The sequence below is a fragment of the Thunnus maccoyii genome, chromosome 16, assembly GCF_910596095.1.
Source record: "Thunnus maccoyii chromosome 16, fThuMac1.1, whole genome shotgun sequence".
Classification (NCBI taxonomy): domain Eukaryota; kingdom Metazoa; phylum Chordata; class Actinopteri; order Scombriformes; family Scombridae; genus Thunnus; species Thunnus maccoyii.
This window is the reverse complement of record NC_056548.1, coordinates 3,563,142-3,587,819: the sequence shown is the minus strand read 5'-3', so window position 1 is coordinate 3,587,819 and position 24,678 is coordinate 3,563,142. Positions and strand designations below refer to the sequence as shown.

Genomic DNA, 24,678 nt, shown 5'->3' with positions numbered 1-24,678 from the left:
TTTTCTTTATTATTCTTACCCTTTGTTTTCCCCCTGTTCTTCTCTTTCTACTTCTCTGTCTTTCCACCTTTCTCTTACCTCTCTTGTGTTCTCTTTTTAATTCCACTTTCCTCTTCCCTATTCTATTTGAACCTTTTTCTACGTTTCTGTCTCTCTGCAGGGATGAGGGACAGTGCGTGGAGGGCATCGTGGAGATTTTCGACATGCTGCTGGCAGCCACTTCTCGGTTTCGCGAGCTGAAGCTGCAGAGGGAGGAGTACGTCTGTCTCAAGGCCATGATCCTCCTCAACTCCAGTGAGTTTTACTGATGCAGACAAACCGCAGTCTTCACTTCATTTCCTCTCGAGACGGATGAGTTGGTTTTGCAGCGAGCAATAAATCCTGTCCTGTCAGTACAGCACGGCGTGTTTTTGGTTCTTGAACAACCGGGATCAGTTTGTCCCTCGGCTTTGTTGTGGTTACTGAAACAATAATCTGAAACTAAATGGGTCAATGACAGCTGACACGTATCTGACACACATAATAAAACAGATCTGACCACAGCAAAAAACAAACTTATTATTTCAGAATAATGCTCTTTGACCTGATAGCCATAACATTTACTCAAAAATCAAAATCATTGCAATATATTTATTTTCACTTTTATGTATTTTGGTCCCATGTGTCTGTTAGTGAATCTGTTAGTTTGCAGGATATCTGGAAAATTCTACTCAACAAATTTCACTAATATTTGTTCAGCCTTAAGTTTAGTCAGGTGTTGCGGTGCACTGCCTCAGAGTTGTACGGAGGTGCGGTTGCGTTTATTTGTGCTCTAGTACTGATCTGGCTTTCTCTCTGCCGCCGCTCTCTTCTCTTCATTCAGTCTCTAGCTTGCTTGACTTATGCATAACTGATTTTTGTAGAAAGCCTGAATATTCCAAAGATTTAGATATTTTCAATAAAGCAGCATGAATGTTTTTCACCAGGTGTATTTTCACACAAATATTATTAGAAACTCTTGAATATTTGGGATTAAAATAAATACTTTGACAACCTTGGCAGAGATGTATGCTGAGTGCTTTCAGGGTTTTTTTGGTAATTCACTCATGAAGTTTATGAAATTGCTAATGTTGAACTTTCCAATAAAAGGCTTTTAAAGTATTGTACACCAGGGTTACACTACATGAGCCTGTTTATGTGTTTTTTATCCTCAACATCTTTAAAAGTGTTGCTAATCCTCCTACAAATATTTGCCCTGGCAGAACTTTCAGTTAGTTTGAAGGAAGCTGGAGATGAAATGACCTGTGAAGATGGACTTAATTGCCGTGCGGCTTTTGTTTTTTTAACCTTTTCATGTGTATCCAGCGGTCAAAACGTCCTCACCCAGTCCTCACCCACCACCACCAACACCACCACCAGCAGCACCAGCAGCCACTGTACAGGTTTCATGGAGGTTACTGACCTCTCTGCATGTCCTCACAGAGATTAACAAAGTTCCTCCCTAACAAATAGACAGACACACACACACACAGAGTCATCTGCCAGACCTCTGTTCTCTCTGTTGACTCTGCTCCTCTGCGACGAGGGTGGAAAAAAAAAAAAAGTACAAGTTGTGCAAGAAGTGAAATAGAGTCTGAAAAGTCAAGAGAACAGGGAGGAAATGTAGGATTTATCAATGTGGACAGATGGAACGTTGTGGCTCAACTACTCAGTCTGTCCTTTGTCCCGGTGGAGGGAGGACTGTTTCTCCTCTCTGCTGTCCTCTAGTGTTTCATCTGGACTCACACGTTCATTATGAAGCCTTTTGGGGTCTTTTGAGGAGCAGGAGCTCAACCTTTAACATGCAAATGGTTTTAAATTGACTTGTGTAAATGTCACAACTTCAGCTTCTACTTGAGATATGAGAAACCTGGGTTAGGTTTTGGTGTTTTATATAAAAATCTTTTGGTTTTCATAAGTCTTTGAGGTGCTTTATAAAGACAAGCAAGTATGTGGTTACTATTGGAGTTGTCATGTGAATCTCATGTATTTAGAATATTTAGTCAAAAGAGGAAGTTTGTCTCTGGGACTCTTCTACCTACAGTAACTGTTTAATTCAAAGACGCACACACACAGAGTTGCTAATTTCAGTATTTTTTAAGATGAATGAAAACAGTCAAATACAAATACGACTTTAAATGGACCATAGCTCTTTGTATGCACAGTGGATTTTCAACTGAAATGGGTTTTTGACAACCAGTGGGACCAAAAGATTAGCAATTCAGGTGGACTGCTCAGTCTGTCAGCAAGACATTTCAACAGATATTTCTTACATTGCCATAAAATGTTGTTGGAATATCAATAGACCCTTTTCACGGAAGACATTTTGACTTGTAAAAGCAGGAAGGTGTAATTAATAACATTTTCCAGTAAACCATATCAGTGAGGATCAAAACGTTGGAACTGGCTCATCTAAATGGAATATAGTCATCATCATTAATATTATTATTATTATTTCCACCTGAGCTTTTCATGCTTTGACATGTCAAAATGTCTGCTGTGGAAAAAAAAGGTCTATGAACCCCAGAGGATGCTGGGTAATCCTTTTGGTGACCCCTGACCTTCATTTCCCTCTGATCCTTCCCTTGGTCCATGACCTGGTATCTCAAAAACGTATGGCTGGATTTTGTTGACATTTTCAGTAGATATTATCTACTTGCTACAAATACTTTTTAAATCCTTTATTAAACATAGTTTCTAGTATATTTAGAGTATATAGAGTAATAATGGTGTAATTGACGACACCAGGAAGACTAGTATAGTGAACTAAGAATTTCATTGCATTGATAACTTGTTTATTTCTGCACAAAATGCTTAAAAAAATGTTGCACATAATAGTTTTACATGATGTTTAGTGCATTTTAGAAGAACTTCAGGTGTATCGTTAGTGGACATCATAACTGGTGATGTACAATAATTGATTGGCAGATTAGTAATCAACCCATAATGTAATAAACGGTAAATGTGTGATGTGTTGAAACGTCGCCGTGCTGTTTCTTTCAGATTTGTGTACGAACTCCCCGCAGACAGCCGAGGAGCTGGAGAGCAGGAACAAAATGCTGCGTCTGCTGGACTCGGTGATTGATGCTCTTGTGTGGGTGATTTCCAAAATGGGCCTGACGACCCAGCAGCAGACTCTGCGCCTTGGACACCTCACCATGCTGCTCTCCCACATCCGCCATGTCAGGTAACAACCAGAGAGTTGACAGGAAACTGTGAAACAGCAGCAGAATACAGAGAAATCCACTGAAAAAACATCACATACTCGTAGACATTTACGTGAAAACTAGTGGAAATTTCTCTGCTCTTTTTTTGACAAACTCGTGCACTGTATGTGTACACTCATATGCAGGAACAACAGAAGTCATCTCAAGGCACTTTTCACATAGAGCAGGTCTAGACTGAACTCTTTAATTTACAGAGACCCAATGTTTCCTCCATGAGCAGCACTTGGCGACAGCAGTGAGGAAGAACTCCCCTTTAATGGGAAGAAACCTCAAGCAGAACTGGGCTCTAGGTGGGCGGCCATCTGCCTTGACCCGGTTGGGTTGAGAGAGAAAGGAGGAGTGATTTAAATTTAATTTATTTATCATTAAAATGGTAGGATGTCAAAATCTGTTTATAGTCCCAAAAACATTTGGACTGGCTCTCTGCAAACCTGACATTTAGACTCATATTCAGTTTCATTCCAAGTACACAGCTGGTTTCACACTCAACTTAAATGACTGGAGCTTGAAACAGTCCCTGAGCTTGTCGATGGGTATCTTAATGAGAAACAAAATAGGAAAAAGATCATTCGAATCCACAATACAGAGATAATGGGCTAAATCAAATATTGGGACACTGCACTGTTCTCTTAATATTTAGCATTATGAGGTACAAACTCTTTATATATAGTAGTTTAAAAGCTTGTAAAGAACTCATGTTCAACTCATGTTCACGTTCTACGCGTGTGACACATTAGCCTCACTTATATAATCAGTTCGCACACTTGGTAAGCTGTATATTATGCTGCATTCGCATCATATCAGCGTTATCACATTTACAAGTTTCCCTCTAATAAATAGCTTTCATGTCAACAACCGAGTCGTAATTCTCACAGTGGAAACTGATACGACCTGGCACTTTATAATACAGAAGTGCCTGAAAACCGAGCGAGCATGAACACATCACGTCGGCCAAAGTCTGTCGTTTGATGTAATTAAGCCCCAAATTTATTGGACATGTAATTTTTTTCAATGCACAGTATTTTAAATTCTGACCAACTCAGTTATCATACAACCTTCTTTTCCCATCTCTACTATCAAACCCATATTACATAAACACAGCATTACACTACAAAAAGTCTGTATTATTGACTCCAAAAGTCTTGTTTTCTTAAAAAAAAAAGGGGTAAAATCTGAGAATGTACAAAGCTTATTTAACCGTCTTTTAAGAATTTTCTAGAAAACAGTTTTAAGGTATTGAAATGACACGTTAAAATTGGTGTTTAAATCAAGAATAATACACTTAAATTTAAAAAAATTGAAATTTAGTATTAAATAACAGACAAAAATGCTCTGCTCTCTCCGCAGTAACAAAGGCATGGACCATCTGTCCACCATGAAGAGGAAGAACGTGGTGCTGGTGTACGACCTCCTCCTGGAGATGCTGGAGGCCAACACGTCCAGCAGCAGCAGTCACACGTCTGCGTCCTCGCTGAGCTCTGACACCGTCTCCGAGGAGCACCAGTACCCCCAACCCCCTCCCCACCCGCAGCCCGGCGCAAACCAGACCACCGCTGACCACGCCGCCGTGCTTCCGCACGGACCAGCTGATCCAGCTCTGATCATGGACAGACACCTGCAGGCTTCGGCCCTCCAGTCCACACCTCCACCGAGTTTCGTGGTGGCTCACATGGCTTTGGAGAGCAATGAGTGAGTTCAAGAAGTTATTTGAGTAAAATGGATTAACTGTAATAAAAGTAATTAGAATGAAGTGAGGTGAAAACCTAATTTCTGCAGTTGTGGACATTTTCATGCTTTCAGATCAGGTGAAGAAAGCGAGAGAGGAAAGAAGTAAAAACAAGAAAGTGGAAGAAGAAAAGGAGGAAGGAAGTAGGTATGATGGAAGAATTGCACAGAAAGAATGAAAAAACAAGGACAGATGGAAGGAGAGAAAAGACAGAGAAAAAGAAAGGATGGAAAGGGGGAAGGATAAAGCAGGTATGAAGGAAGAATTGCAAGGAAAGAAGGAAAAAAGGAAGGAAATAAAGAAGGAAAAGTAAAGAAAAAGGACACCAAACAAGAAAAGGGGGAAAAAGGAAGGTAGGAAGGGAGAAAGAAGGAAAGAAATAAGGACAGATGTTGGGAAGGAAGTAGGAACAGAGGACAGAATAGTAAAGATTAAAGGAAAGACAGAAGGAAGGAAAGAAAAAGGGAACAGTGTAAGGAAAAAAGTAAAGAAATAAGGAAAAGAGGGAACAAAAGTAAAAAAATTAAGGACAAATTTATAGAAAGGAAGGAAGGGAGTGCAGTACTTTTACTTATTTACTTTCCAGTTGGAGTATGTTGTGACTGAGTTGGTTTCAATCCAGTCACGAGATTCAGTCGTAGAGAAAAAAGCACCAGTTGATTAAATACCGTCCATCCTGTCCAAGTCTTGTACACCAAAAATATCTTTTTAGTGATCGTTTCACACTTTTCCTCACAGTTACATCCATCCTGAGCCGTGGTCACTGGATTCAGGAGATGCGGGTCTTGCGGAGGAAGTGAGGGACTACGTCATCGCTGAAGGAGTTGTCATGGACACCACCTTAGAGGGGTGACTGGACTGTAAAGAGACAAACGGAGACTGAACAACTTTCCACCACGAAAGATGGAGAAAAGGAAACAAACAAACAAAAAAAAGGATAAAAAAAACAAAAAAACAAAGTGCTGTTGTGAGGTAAAAGTTTTTTTCTCTTGTTGAGATGTTTTTAGTCTTTGCGTATAAAAAAAAAAGAAGCAGTTTTTGATTGAATGTATATTTTGTGTGCGTAAATATTTCTTGTGAATGTGCACTACAGTAGGTGTTCATGAGAACATCGCTAAACTCTGCCAGTCGGTTTGTGCTCTTTTTTGATATACAGTATTTGTATCTTTTTTTTTCCACCTTGGTGTTATATCCAGAACAAGCCATCTACAAACCACCTGCAGTGACTTACAGAAACATGCATGTGGTCAACAGTTAACATCCATTTCCATTAATACAGCTGTAAAAGGGCAGTGTTTTCTATCACACTGGTGTTTTTTTTTTCTTCTTCTTCACTACTATTGTGTACTTTGATGTTTTAATCGGTGCCTGTTCATCCAGGATTTTTCTACTCTCCTTTGTACAAAGTCAGTCAAGTCAAGAAGCAGAAGTAGAAGTGGCCTTTTCACAAAATGACTGTTAAAATAGCTTTTTTCTCTGTTCATCTGGCTAAACTAAGTCTGGATTTACACTTTATGATATGTGGCACAGATCTGTTCTTTTTACTGGAACACGAGTAAACCACGTTTCATTGAATTAAACACTTAAGCACCAGCAAAACAGTCCAAATAACAACATTTTTAACATTTATGTAAACTAAACATAGCACAAAAAGTAAGGAAATTTGTGTTTGGTAGATTATTTCTTTGTTGTAACAATGCTTCTTGGCAATAAATCTTATACTGTTGGAAAGCCTGTTTATTTCCCTTTTAAATGGTGCCACATTTGTAAGGAACATGCATTTGTGGCCTCGTGGCATCCCATTCTTCAACCAGCATTTGTCGCAAGTTAGCCAACGTGGTTGTATTGGTCACTCTGGCACGAACAGCACGCCCAAGCTGATCCCACAAGTGTTTAATGGGGTTGAGGTCAGGACTGCTGGCAGGCCATTCCATCCTCTCCACTCCCTAATTCTGGAGGTAGTCTCTGATAAACCCCACAAACCGACAAATGCTGGTAAGAATGGGATGCCATCCCACAGCAGTGTGTGACCAGGCTGGTGACCAGCATGAGGAGGAGGTGCCAGGCTGTTGTGGCTGCGTATGGTTCTTCCGCACGCTACTGAGGCTCCTATTTGTTAAATAAATTGTTAAACTGCCAAATATGTCTTGTTTCTTCAAACTTCAATTATCCAATCCACTCTGGCATTGGCAGAGAAGATTTGGCATATTTTTCATGGGCACAACTCACATACTCAGCTCTGCTGCTCATCCCACAAATGCATGTTCCTTACAAATGTGGCACCATTTAAAAGGGAAATAAAGAGGCTTTCCAACGTTATAAGATTTATTGCCAAGAAACATTGTTACAACAAAGAAATAATCTACCAAACACAAATTTCCTTACTTTTTGTGCTGTGTTTACATGATGTATTATGTAGTCGATGACAGGATGCCTATCAAGTCCTGTAGCCGTAGTTACTTTATATTAAATTGTACTTATTGTCAGCAACTGTGATGTTAGCAAGGCAATATGCTAACATGTAAACTCCATATGCATAATATACCCCAACATAATAATAACAACATAATAACAACAATATTACTTTCTAATTGCATACAGTACATTTCAACTGACATGCATACTTACCCTGTTAATAATACCAAACTAAGACAAACCACAAATGTTTGCAGTTTGCCTAAATCAAATTACTCAGTTCAATTAACTTAATGTACATGTATGCGTATGTGATCTATACACATGCATTTATGACGCCTGTTAGCTGTTGACAGTAATAATAACATGCTAAGGCTGGAACATTGACACGCTTAATCTCAGCAATGCAACAAACTAAATTTCAAAGTTCATTCTTGACGTCTTGCAATAGTATGAGTTTGGAAAAGCTAGTAAATGCCTGACAGCCATAGCGATTACTGCTAACATGCTAAATGCTAGAAAAAGATCATATCACATATCACTAACCATGTTAGCAATTAAATGAAGATCTCTTGTCTCACATTAGACATTTAGTTGAGGACATGAAACTTCAAAAACAAATGACTGACTTTATTTGAACCTTAATTTCAGGATTAAAGCTAATATGCTATATGTTAGCATATTACTATGCTAACTGTACACGTTTGTATCCTAACATGCTTAACTTTACACGATAAACAACAACACAACTCTACTTTAATTAACAGCTAACTTCATTAATGGTGACATGCTATGTTACCATTTAAAACAAGCTAGCCTACCAAATCTAAACAAAAAGTTTGCATGTTTTACTGAATTAAACAGTGTTTGTTTCGCTGCCATGAAAGTAAAACATAAAAATACAGTCCAGTTTAATTTCATGCACATTTATATTTAACACTGTCTGATTTTAAATTTAAAGATGTGTATAAAAATCGATTAGAACTAATTTTTTTTTATAATTTACAACTAAACATGATGGAATCTTGTAATTTATGCATCTTCGTTGTAATATATATGCATCTCTGTTATAATATATGCATCTTCTCTAGTGAATAACACCAGAAGAAAAAGCTAAATATGAACAGCAGTGCAGAACTCACTTTTGTTCTGTTATAGCCTTGTTTTGGAGGCTTGTTTACCGTGGTTACAGTCAATTAGTCATTTACACATATCACAACTCTCTTGGAAAATTTCATACCATCCATCCGAGTCCAAATGGCAAAACAAAACAAAGGAGTAAATGCTCCAGAGTTTTGGATGAAATGTCCTGAATGCACCACTGATTGTTTTTTTGGACATCCAGTCATGAGTCTGTGCCACTTGTCTGCCAGTGTAAATGCAGCCTTAACGCCAGATTATCCTATCACTGCTAATAGACAGATACATGTTCACTATTCTTTCTTTCCTGATGTCTGTGGCTTGTAGATGCATGCTCACACACACACACACACACAGACACACACACACACACTTCCATAACACAGATCTTGTGAGAAGTTTTTTGCCTGTCGAACCTGTCAGCTCTTAGCCTGGATTTTTCTCTAACCCAGCGATTACAGTAAACGCAAAGCAGCAAATCATGGTAAACACGGTTTATTGTCAGTCAAAAATGACAATCTCTACATCCCATAAATACAAGTTCACAAAATAAATCAAACTTTACACACCTTCTTGTTGTTCGTTTATGTTCTGTTAGACCTCTGAGCAAAGTGCGAAGCTGAGATTATGTACAAATTAGGATCAAGATTTCAAACAGGGAGCCAGAATTCAGTCATACACAGAATCCTCTGTAACATTTAGTATCAATACTATTAGCATTGTAAATAACCTACATTTATTGATCTTTGATTGTGCATGTAGACAGCTACATTCGATGCCCAAAAGGTTCAGTTACATTCATGTTCTACTCCGAGTCTGGCACGTTATAGATTTTCCAACTACATGGGAGAAGTGTTTTTTAAAGCAGTGTTCAGGTAAATTCCACACGCACATTACAAACAATAACAACAAATTGCATTTTAAAAAATCTTTGTTTTAACCTGTTTGATGTTTTGATGCCTGCAGGGCTTTACTCCATGGGTCAACTCGGGTTGTGTATGGTAAGTTGTGAACCTTTTTATAAAATTAGTCTTAAAGGGTGTAGTTTAGATTTTTTTCGACATAAGATGATGCCGTGTGTTCTTTGTTAAACAGCAAAAAGGCAGGATGTGTAGTGGTATTAATCTCTTGACACAGGACTCCCAGATAAAGCTAATACCCCCCTGCATGAATATTAACCATTTCTCAAAAAAAAACTCCCTTTAAAGCTTCATTAAGCAATATTTTTGATATTACATTGAATCAAATGACTGTGTAGTGTGTTAAAAGGTGGCTCATAGTGCCAATACCACTGAGAATGAACTCCCAACTTTGTAGCTGTACAGAGATTTTTAGCCTCTCTCAGCTCACAGTTTTGGTTTTACAGCTGTAGATGGACAATATGGTTGAATCTCACTGGCACTTAACAACCCTCCATAAAAAAATCATAGCTAGCTGTTCTCAGCTAACAAGCAGAGTGTAGCTATATGTGTCCAGGACCAAATAGCAGATGGACAAAGTTAGCTACTAGCCGTTTAATAAAGTGGAACATGTAGCACCTGTAGACTGAAACAGTTGGCCATGAACACCAGTGGAAGGATCATAATGTTCTTTGTTTTCTTTCTATTTTTTGCTAATATGTTAGCTTTATGCACTTGACTAGCTATTGGTGTATAAAGGGTTGTGTTTCAGTGTGTTTAAAATCTTTCTGCCCCTCAGTGGTCAAAAATTGCTTAATGCAGCTTTAATTTGAGGATCTTTGCAAAATCTTCAGGTTCAGTTACCTGCTAAAATCTTCAAAAATGACCTCCAAAACACTGGCCATGAAATTTACATAATCATAGGAAAATATTTGTCTCAAAGTACTGGCAGCCACTTTTTTATGTTTGTGGCAATTATTGTCCTAATGGTAACTCTGTATAAATGTATAGAAAGAAGTATTTCAAAGTTATCATTAGACCAGGTGTGACAGTTTTCAGTGCCACACTCAAACACACATTCGTACACAGAAACAATAATTTATCTATTTCTTTCTCAGTAGTTGCCATTATATACAAAATTCATTAACAACAGCATTAAAAGTACATTGTTATCTGATAAAAGTATGATAATTCAAAAACCATTTGGCTACAGAAAGGCATGTCTGCAGATGAGTCACTGCCAGGATTTTAAAAAATGGTCATATCTTACAGATCTTCATATCTTAAATACCTCTAAATCAAACAACAAAAACAAAACAACACACCGTATTTCCTTAATGTACAAAATATGCTAACAAGTGGCTGCCTTCTATGAAAAAAAAAAAAGGTAAAAATAGCTGCTGTGGTAGAAAATGGCCAGCGTAGTCCTCAATTTCTGGATGCTTTGGTGATAATTGTCCTTTATCCTCCAAACTGGATCCCACGGACTATTGTCAGAGTACAAAAATGAAAATATACTGTAGATATCAAAATAAATCTTGAGACATTTCTTTTCTTTGCACCATATGTTGAAGATGGTCGGTGGGGGGGGGGACGTCAACTACATTTAAAAACTTTTAAAACAAACCAGTGATATGGCTTTTCATATGTGTGGCGCTGCTCCACAGAGAATAAATAAATAAATTTTTAAATACACCAATAAAATTTAGTCAAAAAAAAAAACACAAGATGAGGCCTTCATATAGGAACGGCGGTGCTTCTTTTGTGGAGGGGAGAAGGTGTCTTTTGTGTGGTGGTGAACTTGCACCTTAACACTGTTAAGGAGTCCATTTTGGATTTCAGCCTTCGTCACGGCTTCAGTCCTCCTTCTCCTTGTCGGGAGAAGTTAGAGATGAACTTCACTGCTGAGTGTTGTGGCAGTTTTCATGTGGGAGGAGGGCCGTTGGTGTAACGCAGCATCGGATAGAAGGAACGGGCAAAGTTGTTGGACAGTGTACAGCTGTAATCCTCTTCAGTCAGAGGCACCAGGCAGGCCAGAACCAGAAGCATGAAGAAGAGCAGGTGCAGGGGAAAGGCCGCTCGTAGAACCCGCAAGAAGAAGGGTCTGTGTGGGGAGGAATCCCTCCTCTCCTCCCTGGATACGAACAAAGTAGGCTTATAAGTTCGATTACAAAGGAATAATTTGACATTTTAGCTTATATGCTGTCCTGCTGAGTGTTAGATGAGAAGACTGATGCCACTATCGTCTGTGCGTTAAGAATGAATGGCGATTAGCTTAGCATAAATACTAAAAGCTGGGGGGAAATGGCAAGCCTGGCTCTGTCTGAATTTCAAAAATACACCCTGGCACTAACTTTAAAGCTGTGCTGTGTCTCAAATCGCATACTTCTGTACTTACACTTAACATTTTGAGTGCATAAGTGCACTGCGAGTACCAGGATGGTGCACTCAAAACAGTCAAAAAGTTGAGTGTGGAACTATGGACACTTCTCGCCCTCAATGGTCGCCATCTTGGCTACGTAGCGAAGGGGAGGGACCACTTTTCAAACTGGAAATGGCAGCCGGGTACATTGTAACTACAGTGAACATCGCCACATTATACAAATGTAAGTTATAAATGTGTTTTTTAGCACTAAGCATCACTATACTGTTGTCAGATATAAGCCATCAGCATGTTTTTTGGGTTAATTTAGCAGCCTGTAATGATTTGGTAGCGCAAACGATAATGCAAATGCTAAAGCTCGCTAATGCTAATTTGCGATTGTTGCGATCGACAACACTACCCTGTCAAAATTTGCGCACTACGCCAGTAATATATAGTGTAAACAGCGTACCACATGAAAGTGTACTAACAGAAGTATGTGATTTGAGACACAGCTTAATTAACACATATGTTGTTAGTTTAATTGATATGCAAACAGAAATGTAAATATGACAATGAAGTTTTAGAGATAGACATTAAAACCAAGTAAAACCACTTTTTTAAACATTTCTATTTGTGTGAGGATTTAAAAAACAGATATGTGTTAATTAGTGAGCTTCAGACGTGTTCGTAGCTGTAATTTTGATTTTTGAACAGAGCCAGGCTAGCTGTTTCCATTCTTTATGCTGAGCTTTAGCTTCTTACTTAACACACAGACATGGGACTGATACACTGTAAATCTTCTCATCTAATGCTTGTCAAGAAGGCAGATAACCATATTTTCCAAAATGTTCAACTGTTCCTGAAGAACCAGTGGTTTCGTTTAGTTTGTTTAAAAGATCAGTTCACTCAATATTTCAGTATTATCTCGCCATGCAGATGCAGTTTTGGTTTTATTTAACCAGGTTTTAAAATGCCCGTTTATGTCCCAGTACAATGGAGGTAAATGGAATTTTGTTTGTTGTGTTCAAAACATTGAAAAATTACAGGATAATCCACAGACTTCACTATTAACAATTTTCATTGGAACTATTTATTTGGTAGAAAGTAGTTCCAATGAGAACAGTTTAATTTTTTTAAGTCTAATTTTTTCATTTTGTGAGCAACACAAACTTATTTCCATTTACCTCCATTGTATTGTGATGGAGGCAACAAACTGAGAAAATGAAATAAAACAAACTAGCCAGAAAGTGAGATTTCTTTTTGTAATTTGGGTGAACTGAACCTTTTAGTTAATTTACTAAAAATCAAGTAATATAATAACTGTTGGCTTGTAAAACGTACCTTCTAGTCGCTGGTTGTCTGACTGTAGCTGCCTGTAGACCAGCCTCCTCCTAAAGCAAAGAACAAGATAAAAAGGCATCAATCACTTCTCTACTTTCAATATATGACTGAACAACTGAAGAATTAAATTAGAAATTAAGTGATGTATAGTAAATATAATGTCAGTGTAGCTTCAAAAAAAAATGTCAAAACAGGTTAAGTTGTCCAACATTACAGTTAATAATGGCATACCACTTAAACTTGTGACTTATAATCTTTTAATTTGAGATTTAATGTCAACATGCTAATTGTGAGATTGTTAACATGATAGCATTAGCATGCTAGCATTTGGTAGCATGGAGCTGCTCCGGATATGAGTCTTATGTCCCAAAATGGCCACCGTAGAGAGGATAACCTCTTTTTTTATTTAGATAACATGACATTTCCTTTGGTGACTCAGGCTAAATGTCTTTTTTTTAGGGTAATATAACTGGAATTTTACTTAAGTGTGATTGCATTGATTTTGCATTTTAGCTCTGTTTTAGAAATGTTACCATGACGACTTAAACTACATTAATTTTAGAGGTAAAATTCACAATTTTCCAAACAAAGTCTGAAAAATAAATACTTTTTTTCACTTTCCTATCCTGTTAATCATCCCACAACCCCTTAGATTTATCTTGAAAACCCCATGTGGGGAACATCTGCTGTATGTGTATGTCATTATTCACCTTGTAGAGAGTCTGACATTAGTAAATATTCAGGTGTACCTTGTGCTGCTGCAGCAGCAGAGGAGAGCTGAGCGTTCCCAGACCGATGCTGTCCATTTCAGAGCTGGTTGAGCAGGTTTCCTGAAACACAGACAGGAAACAAACAGAACATCAGATAACACTGAACAAACCAAGTCAAAGTCAACAGGATCAGAGGTCATAAAGCACTGACGGTCCTCCCTCCTCCTCATGACTGTAGATTGCATCTCACTTACTAGTCAAACCCGTTTTATTTACAGTGTATATAACATCCCAAAATAACAACTTTGTCTCAGATTAGCTAACTTAAGGTTTCGTTATATAACTTTTATACTTTTTTTAAGATCTTAAAATAACAATTTTACTTCAGATTACTAATTGATGCAGGAAAGGGTGGTTATAAGATTTTTTTTAAATTAGACCAAACAAATTGTTTATGTGGCAACGAATACCTAAAATAAGTACTGACAGTCTGGTTTTAATTGTCATTTGATCAGATATTGATTTAAAGGTACAATCACTGGTTTCATTAGTGTCCCCAAAACCTTACATTTTCTTGGTAACAGTTTATTTTACAATTCAAAATAAAATCCTAATAAATCTTTGGGAAGAACAAAGTGATTTGGAGCTTTAAATGACAGTTTTGTTCATTTGATGCTGTGTTTTTAAGTTGTCTTGTGGCTCTACATTAAATATTAAATACTGACACGTTTTTAAAAATAGTTTTTTAAATAAATGTAAAAAAAGATTTTGAAAAAGGACCCAGCCAAGTAAAATGCTGAAAAGGTGCTGTTTTAGTATCATTACAAACAATAATATTATAACAATAATAATATTGGCACTAGTATTTAAAAAAAAAAAAGACATTAAAGTTTCGTCACTTGCTGTTCCAATCACTTTATGGCAGGAAAAACTGCAATGAATGGAACGTCTGTCTAATAAGGTGAGATGTTATGAGCCCTCATGCTCAGCTAAACCTGGAAAAAACCGAGGTAAAAATGAAACTCGTCCTACCAGTCTTCCCCGCAGCGCGTGCAGGTCGGCGGCCACCTGTCGCAGCAGGAGATGCAGTTTGTTGCCGATGACGTGGACCTTCTCCTTGGCCTCCACGCTGTCCTCTCTGGTGACCTCCAGGAGGAGCTGGGAGGAGATCTCCTGCAGCGAGGAGACGTCTCGCTGGCGGCTACGCAGCTCCTCCTGCAGAGCCTGCAGCAGGGGGGCGACAGAGAGCACAAGCCTTTATTCCTCTAAATCCCCCAAATTTTCTTCCATCACAGTGAATGTTTAGAACATTTTCCAAGCTTGTTGAGTGTCAGAGAGTGAATATTAAGCATTAAATGATCATGGCGGTCGTCTCCTCACCGTCAGCGTGTCTCTGTGCTCCAGCAGGGTGGAGCGTGAGGTCGACAGGTCGCTGATGTTTATGGCTCTGAGTTTATTCTCTGTCTGAGCGAGCCACAACAGCAGAGAGTGCAGCGTCTCATGAAACTCCTAAGGAAGAAAAAAAAATCACAGAGGTCAAAGGTCATACTACATTTAAAGTTTAGGTTCAAGTATCTTAATTGTCTTAATTGTCGTCAGCCCTCACCTGACACTGCATGAGCGCAGAGTGTAGCCTCCTCTCCCAGCTCTCCAGCCCGCCGCAGGCCTGCGTCCAGCTGTGGTTGGCGGAGCTCAGAGCGTCCTGCAGCTCCCGCAGCTCGGCGCTGTCGCCCCGCAGGAAGTGACGGCTGCTCAGGTTGACGGAGATCATCAGACACTTGTAGCTGTTGAAAGTCTTCTGCATCTCCTGAAGGAAAGAAAGGGGGAGATTGATGTTTGTGGGGATGGAATGAAGTGTTTATCCTTCCAAATTAGTCGTCTTGTGTGATTAGAAAGTATCATTCCTTGTAAGATCAATACATTTCCTCATTTCTGTCCCAGTGTTTACGGTTTAAAATATAAGTCATGAAAAAAATGACTGTGCAGCTCTGTCGTTGTTACCTTGAGTTTCCTGATGTTGACCTCTGTGTCTCGGATGCTGGTGGACGGTGCGATTCTCTGCAGCCTCTCCAGCTCCGGCAGCACCCTGCCCAGCCAGGAAGTGACATCACAGAGGTCAGAGTTCAGCTTCTGCCACTGCTCCAGGTCCTGCTTAATGTCCGTCTCGTTGTCAAACTTCTGCGCTTGTAGCAGCTCCCAGCGCTCGATCACACCTGACCAGACACAAAGAGAGTCACTGTGAGGAAACGTCCAGACTCTCTTTAAAAATATTATTATTACTACTAATTTATTTCCTTGTTAATATCAGTCCAGGATTGAGAGCACAAGTGAGAGTTAAATGTGCATTTGGGTGATAAATGGTATTTTTAAGCTTTTGTTCTACAGCTAATTATGCTACTGGAAGTATTAATAAAGGTATTTAATTCAGGGTTTCAACATCAATAAATCATAACCACTTTATTTCTGAGACATTCAGACAAAATATGATGATCACACAGAAGTCTTTCATGATCTTTTACATCAGTGCTGAAACATAAATGACAACAACTGCAGAACATGGCAACTATTTGGTGGTTCCAGCTTCTCAAATGTAAATGTTTTCTTCTTCTCTGTTTTTTTTTATCATTGTGAACTGAGTACATTTGGGTTTTGGCTTGTTGGTTTGACAAAACAAGCAATTTAAAGACACTGAGCTCTGGGGACTCTCACACTCCATAGACTAATGATTAATCCAAAAAAAATTATGAGCACATTAAATAAATAAATAAATCATGAAAACTAGATCAGCAAAAAAATTAATTGAATGAAAGAAAATTAATCTACTATCATTTTGATAATTTAATAAGTAATTTTTTTTTAGACAAAAATGCTTATCTTGGTTTTAAATTATAGTTAATCATATTTTGGGGAGTTTTGGACTTCATGTCCGACAAAATATGACATTTTGATGATGTCACCTTGTGCTTTGGGATATTATGAAAACAATTAAACAAGAAGATAATTAAGCAGATTAATCGATTATGAAAATAATCATTAGTTGCAGCTCTTTTTTTACAATTGTCAGCCGGTTTGGTTTACAACACAAAAATCTCATCCAGCTTCAGTAAATCCAGAAAAAAAATGTTCTTGAAATGTAAATGCATAAGTTCATGGCAAAGTCACGGGTGGTCTCAATTTTGACAGTACATAGACCAGCCTACAACAAGTTACACTTCTATCACTATTTGTATTTTCTGAATCTAAACCAAGACTTTGAATTCATTTGTTATCAGAGTTTCTCTTCGTCACTGCTCTACCTGTGCTGGTCTGTTTGTCGGCCGTGCTGCTGGTCAGACCCGTTTCCTCCAGCTCCTCTTCATCGTTCAGGATCAGCTTGACTCTCTTCACACTGTTGATGCTGCCGCTGCACTCCGACATCAGCTTAGCCTGAATGCACACAATGCAACGTTCATCTCAAACACCGTTTTACATCTACAGTGAAGGAACGCTGTGTCAGACAATAACTGTGTGTGTGCTTACATATCCCTGCTGGCGGAAAGGAGTGCTGGTGGTGTGTGTGGGAGACGAGCTCAGGCCTCTGATCATTTCTCGGGGAAGTCGTTTCCTCTCCGGGGAGCCGGGCTGGTGCCAGCTGGGTGGGTCGGTCACTGACTTAACTGAAGAGAAGAAGAAATGCTTAACAAAAGTAATGAAAAATTAAGAAAGTAAGAAAGAGAGACATGCATAACCAGAATGACAACAAGGTAAAAAAAAATAAACCACAGAGAAGATAGTCTTGTGGTTTTTCCATCAAAGATCTGACACATGCACAAAACTAAAAACATCTGTGAATAACATGCATGAAAACAGCACAAATGGATCACAGTATCATGCAAGTTTCATGTGTCACTTGATCTTGGCAAACAAAAGACTGTTGTAGTGGTTCAGAGCCACATCTGTGACTTTAAATACATATTGGGTGAAGCAAAGACAAAAAAAATTAGATGGATAACTGCTGAGGGATGGGGAAGGAGGGGATGCGGTTGCTAGGAGACGGGAAGTGGGTCCTTAAGCACACAGTGAGGCAGTCGCATGCAGCAGGCAGAGCGCCTACCCGAAGCTGCTTTCACTGCCCTGACAGTCGCTTTAACAAACGACTCTGAGCTCTCTGTGACCTTCACATCTGTAAGAGAGAGCGGAGGTCAACGGCGTCCGACAGCTAAAAGGGATGGAGCTTATGAAGCTGTTTCATGAGCATCAAAGTATCAAAGTTAACAGTGCGGGTCCCCGTTTTGTCGTCTCTCATTTATTAAGTACAAATATCAAATTTTTCATTACTGCTGACCATTTCCCAAGTTTATGATTCATTTTCCATCATTTTAAACTCTTTTGGCAACAAGAACACATATAAAAAGCAATTTTCCCACAGAAAATTGTTTTGCTTATTTCCTAGAGAATCAATATTAATCTGTTTTTTTTCTCCAGGGACTGGTTGTGTTTTATTATTTAGAGAGACAGTACACTGTCACTGTGTTGTCCTGCGAGTGTACATTTTATTGAACCACCAGATGGAACATCTTGGTGGATAATAAAGTTGGACTTTATTCTAAAAAAACTGTCTTTATTGATCATTTCATTTCACTACAGTCTGGAAACTAACTCGCAAAGACCTGAAATTTGTTTGAGACAAAGGAGATGTCAGTCATGGCGAACATTTTTTTGACAAATGGTGTTCCTCAGCCTTGGTATCGATTCTACAAGTCTCTGAACTCTTCTGGAGGGATGAACACCATTCTTCAAAAAGATATTCCCTCATTTGGTGTTTTGATGATGGTGGTGGAGAGTACCGTCAATCCAAAATCTCCCATAGGTGTTCGATAAGGTTGAGATCTGGTGACTGTGAAGGTCATAACATATGATTCACATCATTTTCATACTCATCAAACCATTCAACGACCCCTCGTGCCCTGTGAATTGGGGCATTGTCATCCTAGTAGAGACCACTCCCATCAGGATGGAAATGTTTAATCATAGGTTAAAGGTGACTCCTCCCCCTAAGGGGACAAGTGGACCCAAACCAAGCCAGCAAAATGACCCCCAAAGCATAACAGAGCCACCAGATCCCCTCACTGTAGGGGTCAAACATTCAGACCTGGACCAGTTTGTCCTTTAATTTGTCAGCCGTCTGTAAATTCTGAGGAAAAATAAAGCTGACAAACTGTTCATATATATCATATGTACAGTCTTAAAATAAACGGAAACAAATGGCTGCTTAGAAGAAGTGAGAAATCTAAAAACTTTATCAACAAAATGTGAAATTGTACAATTTGTAGTTAAAACGCTACAACATATAATCCCCAAATGATGACTGACTGAGAGAAGCGAACACCTGCAGTTCTGCAGATAAGCAGCCGTCTTACCTGACAGGGCGCTGAAGAAGGTGGCGTCCTCGTCATCCTCATGTGATGACGATCCTCCCACGTCGACCGTGTGATCCCACTCCAGCGGGATAGAGTCCACGCTGACGGGGGTCTCTCTTCCAGACCGCTCCAGAGGGGGCGCCAGGAGGTGGCACATGGCCTGCCGTCCGGCCGAGACGCCGCCTACCGCTGGAACCTCTTCCTCCTCCTCTTTCTTACTCGTCTTCCTCCAGGAGGTCCCGTTGGTGAGATCGGGTGAGTCGTCCAGGTCCGTGTCGCGGTCTGACAGCTCCCTCTCCTCTTCCAGAACCTGCAGGGCAAAGAGGAAGATCAAGAAATTATAAATCGTTTAATTTAAAGAATTTAATTAAAACAACCCATTTTCTTTTCATTATGCATAACTTTATGGCTTCATAAAATTTAAACGGGTGAGTTATAAAAAAAATCAGCCCCTGTACAGTTGACATGAAAGGGGAAATTGGCTATAGAGACCAAAACTGTTTTTTGTACCAGGCTGTAAACATGTTTATTTCTGCTGTAAAGTTGGGCATTTTAACATGGGGGTCTATGGGGATTGACTTTTGGAGCCTCAAGTGGCCATTCAAGGAACTGCAGTTTTTGGCACTTTCGCATTGGCTTCATTTTACAGCCCCGGAGGTTGCTGCTTGGGTTGAACACATATGAGGGAGTTTCACTAAGAATAATATACCTGTATGTGCACAAGCAGATGCTTGAAAAATACCAACATTCTTGTTTGTACAGGCGGTTCTTCCTGAGCTTGTTCTATATGACATCCCATTTATTGTTGGTGAACCAAACAAACAGCAAAATCTGGGTCCTACAGTTCTGTCTCGTGCAAGTTTTCTTCAAATAAAACCTGACCTGACAAAACATAAAACCTGTTGTAACAGTATAGGACCTTAGTGGTCCGACTGACCGGGCGTCTGTTGACGAGGCGGTGGTGGAAACGAGCCACCCTGCCGAACACCTCCTGGCAGTAGGAGTGGAGCTCCTCCAGCTCGTCCTCGATCAGCACGGCGTCCAGAGGAGCGCTTTTCTGGATCAGGTTCTCCCCGAACACGATCAGGGCATCGATCTTGTTGGTGTTCAACGTGATCTCCTGCTGGAAACCCTGCGGAGGGTGACACCAGGGAGGAAAACAGACATTTTTAGAAATGTAGGGGTCCAGAGTAACTGGAAATATGTAGACAGTTCAGGATTCAGTTTATTAAAAGGAGAACTGCGGGGTGATTTATGGCATATTGCAGATAAACATGTATAATAAGCAGAGTGTAATGATGAGTGGGAGCAGACTTACATTCAGCTGCCTCATCTTGTCTTCGATGTCGCTCTCAGAGAAGTGCTCCACGTTGGTGAGTTGGAGGTCCATCTCAGTCAGCCATACCAGGATCCCCTCACGAGTTCCCTCAAAGTCTTCTCTCTGAGAGGTAAAGTGCTGCGAGGGCACAGAGCAGAAGATGATGAGATTGTTATTTGAATTCTCTTTGGCTTCATTTCAGAGAGTATAACAATCCCTTATTGATTCCCTCTGTTTTGCTTAGAAAGATGAGACGGACCAAGGTCAGACCGAAGAAAGGAGATTTCTTACAACACACAGGACTGAGTTAACATATAAAAAATAAATCTTAGCTTCCTGGAGCTGCATGGACAATGATAGAGAAGTTCTATGATTGTGCAATTTGTGAGGCAAATATTATCCTTGCTCATCGGGGGGGATGGAGGTAATTTAAAACACCAACTACAGACAGACATCTGCACCAGTCTAGATTACTTAGATTGTGGGTGCTATGAAAACCAAGAATGCATCAACAACAGTGTATAATTGGGTGGATCAGGAAATGATTATCAGAAGAATGGCTACTTCAAATTTGAAATTATATTCATGAAAACATTACGTAGCCTAAAATGTTAGAAGGTTGCAGGCTTCTAGGCCATCATCAAGATCAAACAAGGAAAAACAATTTATATAAATGAAACAGCCTTACAACACATCACAATATGATTCAGATAATTAAACCTGGTTATATAATGTTAAACCTGAGGGCTGCTATTCTCAATACTCAGCTGGCCATCTTCAAAGCCTAACAATTGCAAACAATTTGGATGAATGAAATGGCCTCACAAATAACCAAAAAACCTATTATTGGAAATTGCGAGAAAGTTTCAGAGTGACAAAGACACAGAGCGTCCCCGTAGTAACCATGGTAACTCACTTCCACCTGCGTGTGCATGGCACAAGAAGAGATGGAAAGATGCTGTGCTGCTGCCAGAAGAGCCGCTGACAGATTACTCTGAGCAGCATGCATGGGAATATATTACAATATAATGGATTTGTGTATATTTCTGGCTTTCCCCCCTGATGGTCTGAATGTGCTGCTCTGTCTTGTCTGTCTGTGCGCCGTCAGTGTCTTCTTTTCGTGCCGCAACATTATCAGTTATGAATTTGTTTTTCACTGTGTGAGAAAATGGACGTGTGGCGTGAGAATGTGTGAAAATGCTAATTTTTTTACAGATATCCAATGTCTGCTTGGATTTCTAACAGCTGAACTTTTTACGTCTCAATAGATCAAAATGCAGTCTGGTAATAAAAACTCAGCTCCATTTTTGAGTCTTTCTCTCCTTCATCACTAGTCTATGAATTAACTCCTGTGATTGGATGTTTCTACACATACTATTAAGCTCTGGTGACCCCGGTCTTCCTCGTATTACCGTGATGTGAATATAGCTTACAGGGGCCGAGCATGCAAAGGTCAACCGCCGGCTGACTCCTTTGATTACACGCAATCTTTCTAAAGCAACATAAACATCCTCCATCTGCTCAGCGCCACATGCCACGATGAAACCAGCCTCCTGCCAACGTGACTCCTCGTGCCTCGTCACCGTCTGAGAGGTGACCTAAATCCTGACGGCTTAGGGCGGAGCCCAGAGCCGGGAGAGATACCGCAGAGATCAAGGGGAAAGGTTTGATACATGCTGATGTTTGGTTTCTGATTTTTGTCTCAGAGTCAATCAATTTCGCCTCTGATACTGGATTTCTAGGTATTGAAGTTCAAATTTCTCAATATTTTGCTTCTATTTTGGGGAAGTTTCCTAACACAGCACTAAATATTAATCATGATTATCTCCCATCTGCAATTAAAAGTCTTTGTGACACTTTAAGTCCCCCAATTTAGCGTTTATAAGCAGTATACACACATTTAATAAAAGTTTATAGCACATTATAATGTAGTTATAACTAGACATAAGGACATTTTTAAGTTTGTTAATACTGTCGGCAATTATAACTTCTCCTATGAAGCCATATTTTATATTATTACAACTGTGTTTTACTATGTATATACTATGTATATCTACTTACAACTACATTACAGCCATAACCCATTATTAAATGTTTATAAATGTAAATAAAATGTATACCAAAGGTCTTAAACATTATTTTTGAGGAGCAATCATATAAAATCACGCTCCTGACCTCTGACCTCTCGTCTCACCTTGAGTCTGCGGAGTACAGCGGCCACCCTCCTCTGCAGGCTGTCCCACCGCTGGTTCCCCTCGTGGACCATAACTTTGAGCTTGCTGGCGGCGTCTGTGCGGTTCTCCCGGGCCAGGCGGCGGTACTGTTTGTTGACGAGCTCCAGCTGAGTCAGGCGCTCGTGAACCTGCCGCTGGAACGCCTGAGAGGAGAACATGAGAGTATGAAGACAAACTAATTTTCGGACGAATTTCAAACTTCAGACATGCAGACATGAACATGAATCCTGAAACTGAAATCTTTTTGTGGTTTTACACTCCATTAAAAGTACAAAAAGTTATATTTTCTAAACTTGATATTGAACTCCATGTAAGCCAGAGACAACAGATGTCAGGAACCAGGTTGGAACCATGACCAGTATGAAGCACTAAAGAAAAGAGTTTAGTTGTCAGAGCCGGCATAATAAGAAACATTTTATTCTGTTATCGTCACACTTAATACTATTTATTCACATTTTTACTTAACTTTGTGTCCACTGACTTCCATTATGTCACTGCTCTCACCTTTTATTCTTATTTTAGTATGGAGTATGGTTGGGTTTTGATATTTGATTATTACATTATTACATTAAATGCAACGCTAATTAATCTCTTTTCAAACCTTTCTATCTGTCTTGTTCAATCCAACCTGAACTAAATCAAGTTCCTTTTTCAAACACATTCGCATTTACTAGTAAAACCCTATTTTAAGCTATACCATCCTATATGAAAGGTACTTGATTGCAGTGTGAGCTTGTTTGACTGATTTACAAAAAATTCATTATAATCAATACCATGGCAGATTATGTACACAAATGGCAAATTCTCAAGAGAAGGCTTTGATCAAAGGCCTGGAAAATGAATATGAGTATTTGTATTTTTGTTCAATCTCATTAACTGGATAGATAGTTAGATAAACTATACTAATTTGATATAAAACATGCTCTATCTATGCTCTTTTTCTGCCTAACATTTCTACAGTAAAGTCAATATACAGTTTGACACTTTGACACTGAACAAAGCACACAGCAGGCCCCCGCTATCAGCCGCTCAGAGGATTAACAACCTTTTCCAGTCCGTTTGTGGATTTGAACTTCTCTAACGATTACACTCCCACAGCTTCCATTACATGTGACAGTCAGTATATCCAGTAGGTCACTGGTTCTCCGCAGGATGAAGTGTGTTTAGTAAGCATCACCGTCTACACTGAATACATGTCGCCATAGAGATGGGGGCACCTCAGCGGAGTCGGAGATTAACAGACGCTAATCTGTGTTTCTAATCCAGAATGACACATCAAAGGTTACTTAGCAACAGCTGAACACCTGAACCTGAAACTGCATTCAGACTGAAACATATCATAAATAAAAAGTTTCCAAAGCTGCAGGCATTATTTTTTTTGGCTGTTATTTAACTATCTGACAAAATAAACCAATGCACTGCTTTTTTTTGCAGCTGGTCCCAGATGTTGGATACTTCCAAAAGCTAAGAGAATCGGGGAACATATGTGACTCTGAATTCTAAAACTGTGTAAAAATGGAAAAGGTGCTATATGTGCAAGCATACACGATAGCACGACTGACTGCAGTTCACTTAACAGCCACCGGTGTCACTAATGAGACGGAATTTCTGATTCTTACATATTGTACCTTTAATCTCTTGGACATATTTTGATAGGAAACGAAACAAAGAGAGATTTACAACAACTAATTCATTCTCTGAAACTGGAAAGACTGGAGTCATTGCTAATGTCTGTTGGTTAAAACGCCACCTTGCCGGTTTGTACGACACTTTGGTTCACAGCCAGATGTTTTAACAACTACTGGCCAGATTTTAGTGAGATTTGCGGTGAATATTCACACTCGCCAGAGGATGAACCCTTATATGTTTTAGGTCATCCTGTAACC

At 39.4% G+C, this 24,678-nt stretch overlaps 2 protein-coding genes across 6 annotated transcripts in view; one reads left to right on the top strand and one right to left on the bottom strand.

Annotated features, from left to right (window-relative positions):
• The window catches only part of esr2b (estrogen receptor 2b), a 41,553-nt gene extending 34,909 nt beyond the window's left edge, over window positions 1-6,644 (top strand). For 3 of the 5 annotated variants that reach the window (XM_042387828.1, XM_042387830.1, XM_042387829.1), the window contains 4 exons: window positions 161-294; window positions 3,022-3,205; window positions 4,593-4,934; window positions 5,710-6,644. In XM_042387828.1, coding sequence (XP_042243762.1) covers window positions 161-294; window positions 3,022-3,205; window positions 4,593-4,934; window positions 5,710-5,824 — 775 coding nt within the window. In that variant the 3' untranslated portion in view covers window positions 5,825-6,644. Of the gene's footprint in view, window positions 1-160; window positions 295-3,021; window positions 3,206-4,592; window positions 4,935-5,021; window positions 5,119-5,709 lie in introns of all 5 variants that reach the window. The other 2 variants (XM_042387831.1, XM_042387832.1) reach the window with 2 other exon arrangements.
• Window positions 6,645-7,356: 712 nt separating this feature from the next.
• syne2b (spectrin repeat containing, nuclear envelope 2b) overlaps window positions 7,357-24,678 on the bottom strand; it is a 170,572-nt gene continuing 153,250 nt past the window's right edge. The window contains exons 120-133 of the mRNA XM_042388688.1: window positions 22,753-22,935; window positions 20,559-20,696; window positions 20,178-20,372; window positions 19,241-19,550; window positions 17,935-18,003; window positions 17,361-17,497; window positions 17,138-17,267; window positions 15,843-16,054; window positions 15,448-15,648; window positions 15,222-15,350; window positions 14,874-15,065; window positions 13,881-13,961; window positions 13,132-13,181; window positions 7,357-11,559 (exon numbers count right to left, since the gene is read on the bottom strand). Coding sequence (XP_042244622.1) covers window positions 11,349-11,559; window positions 13,132-13,181; window positions 13,881-13,961; window positions 14,874-15,065; window positions 15,222-15,350; window positions 15,448-15,648; window positions 15,843-16,054; window positions 17,138-17,267; window positions 17,361-17,497; window positions 17,935-18,003; window positions 19,241-19,550; window positions 20,178-20,372; window positions 20,559-20,696; window positions 22,753-22,935 — 2,238 coding nt within the window. The 3' untranslated portion in view covers window positions 7,357-11,348. The remainder of the gene's footprint in view (window positions 11,560-13,131; window positions 13,182-13,880; window positions 13,962-14,873; window positions 15,066-15,221; window positions 15,351-15,447; window positions 15,649-15,842; window positions 16,055-17,137; window positions 17,268-17,360; window positions 17,498-17,934; window positions 18,004-19,240; window positions 19,551-20,177; window positions 20,373-20,558; window positions 20,697-22,752; window positions 22,936-24,678) is intronic.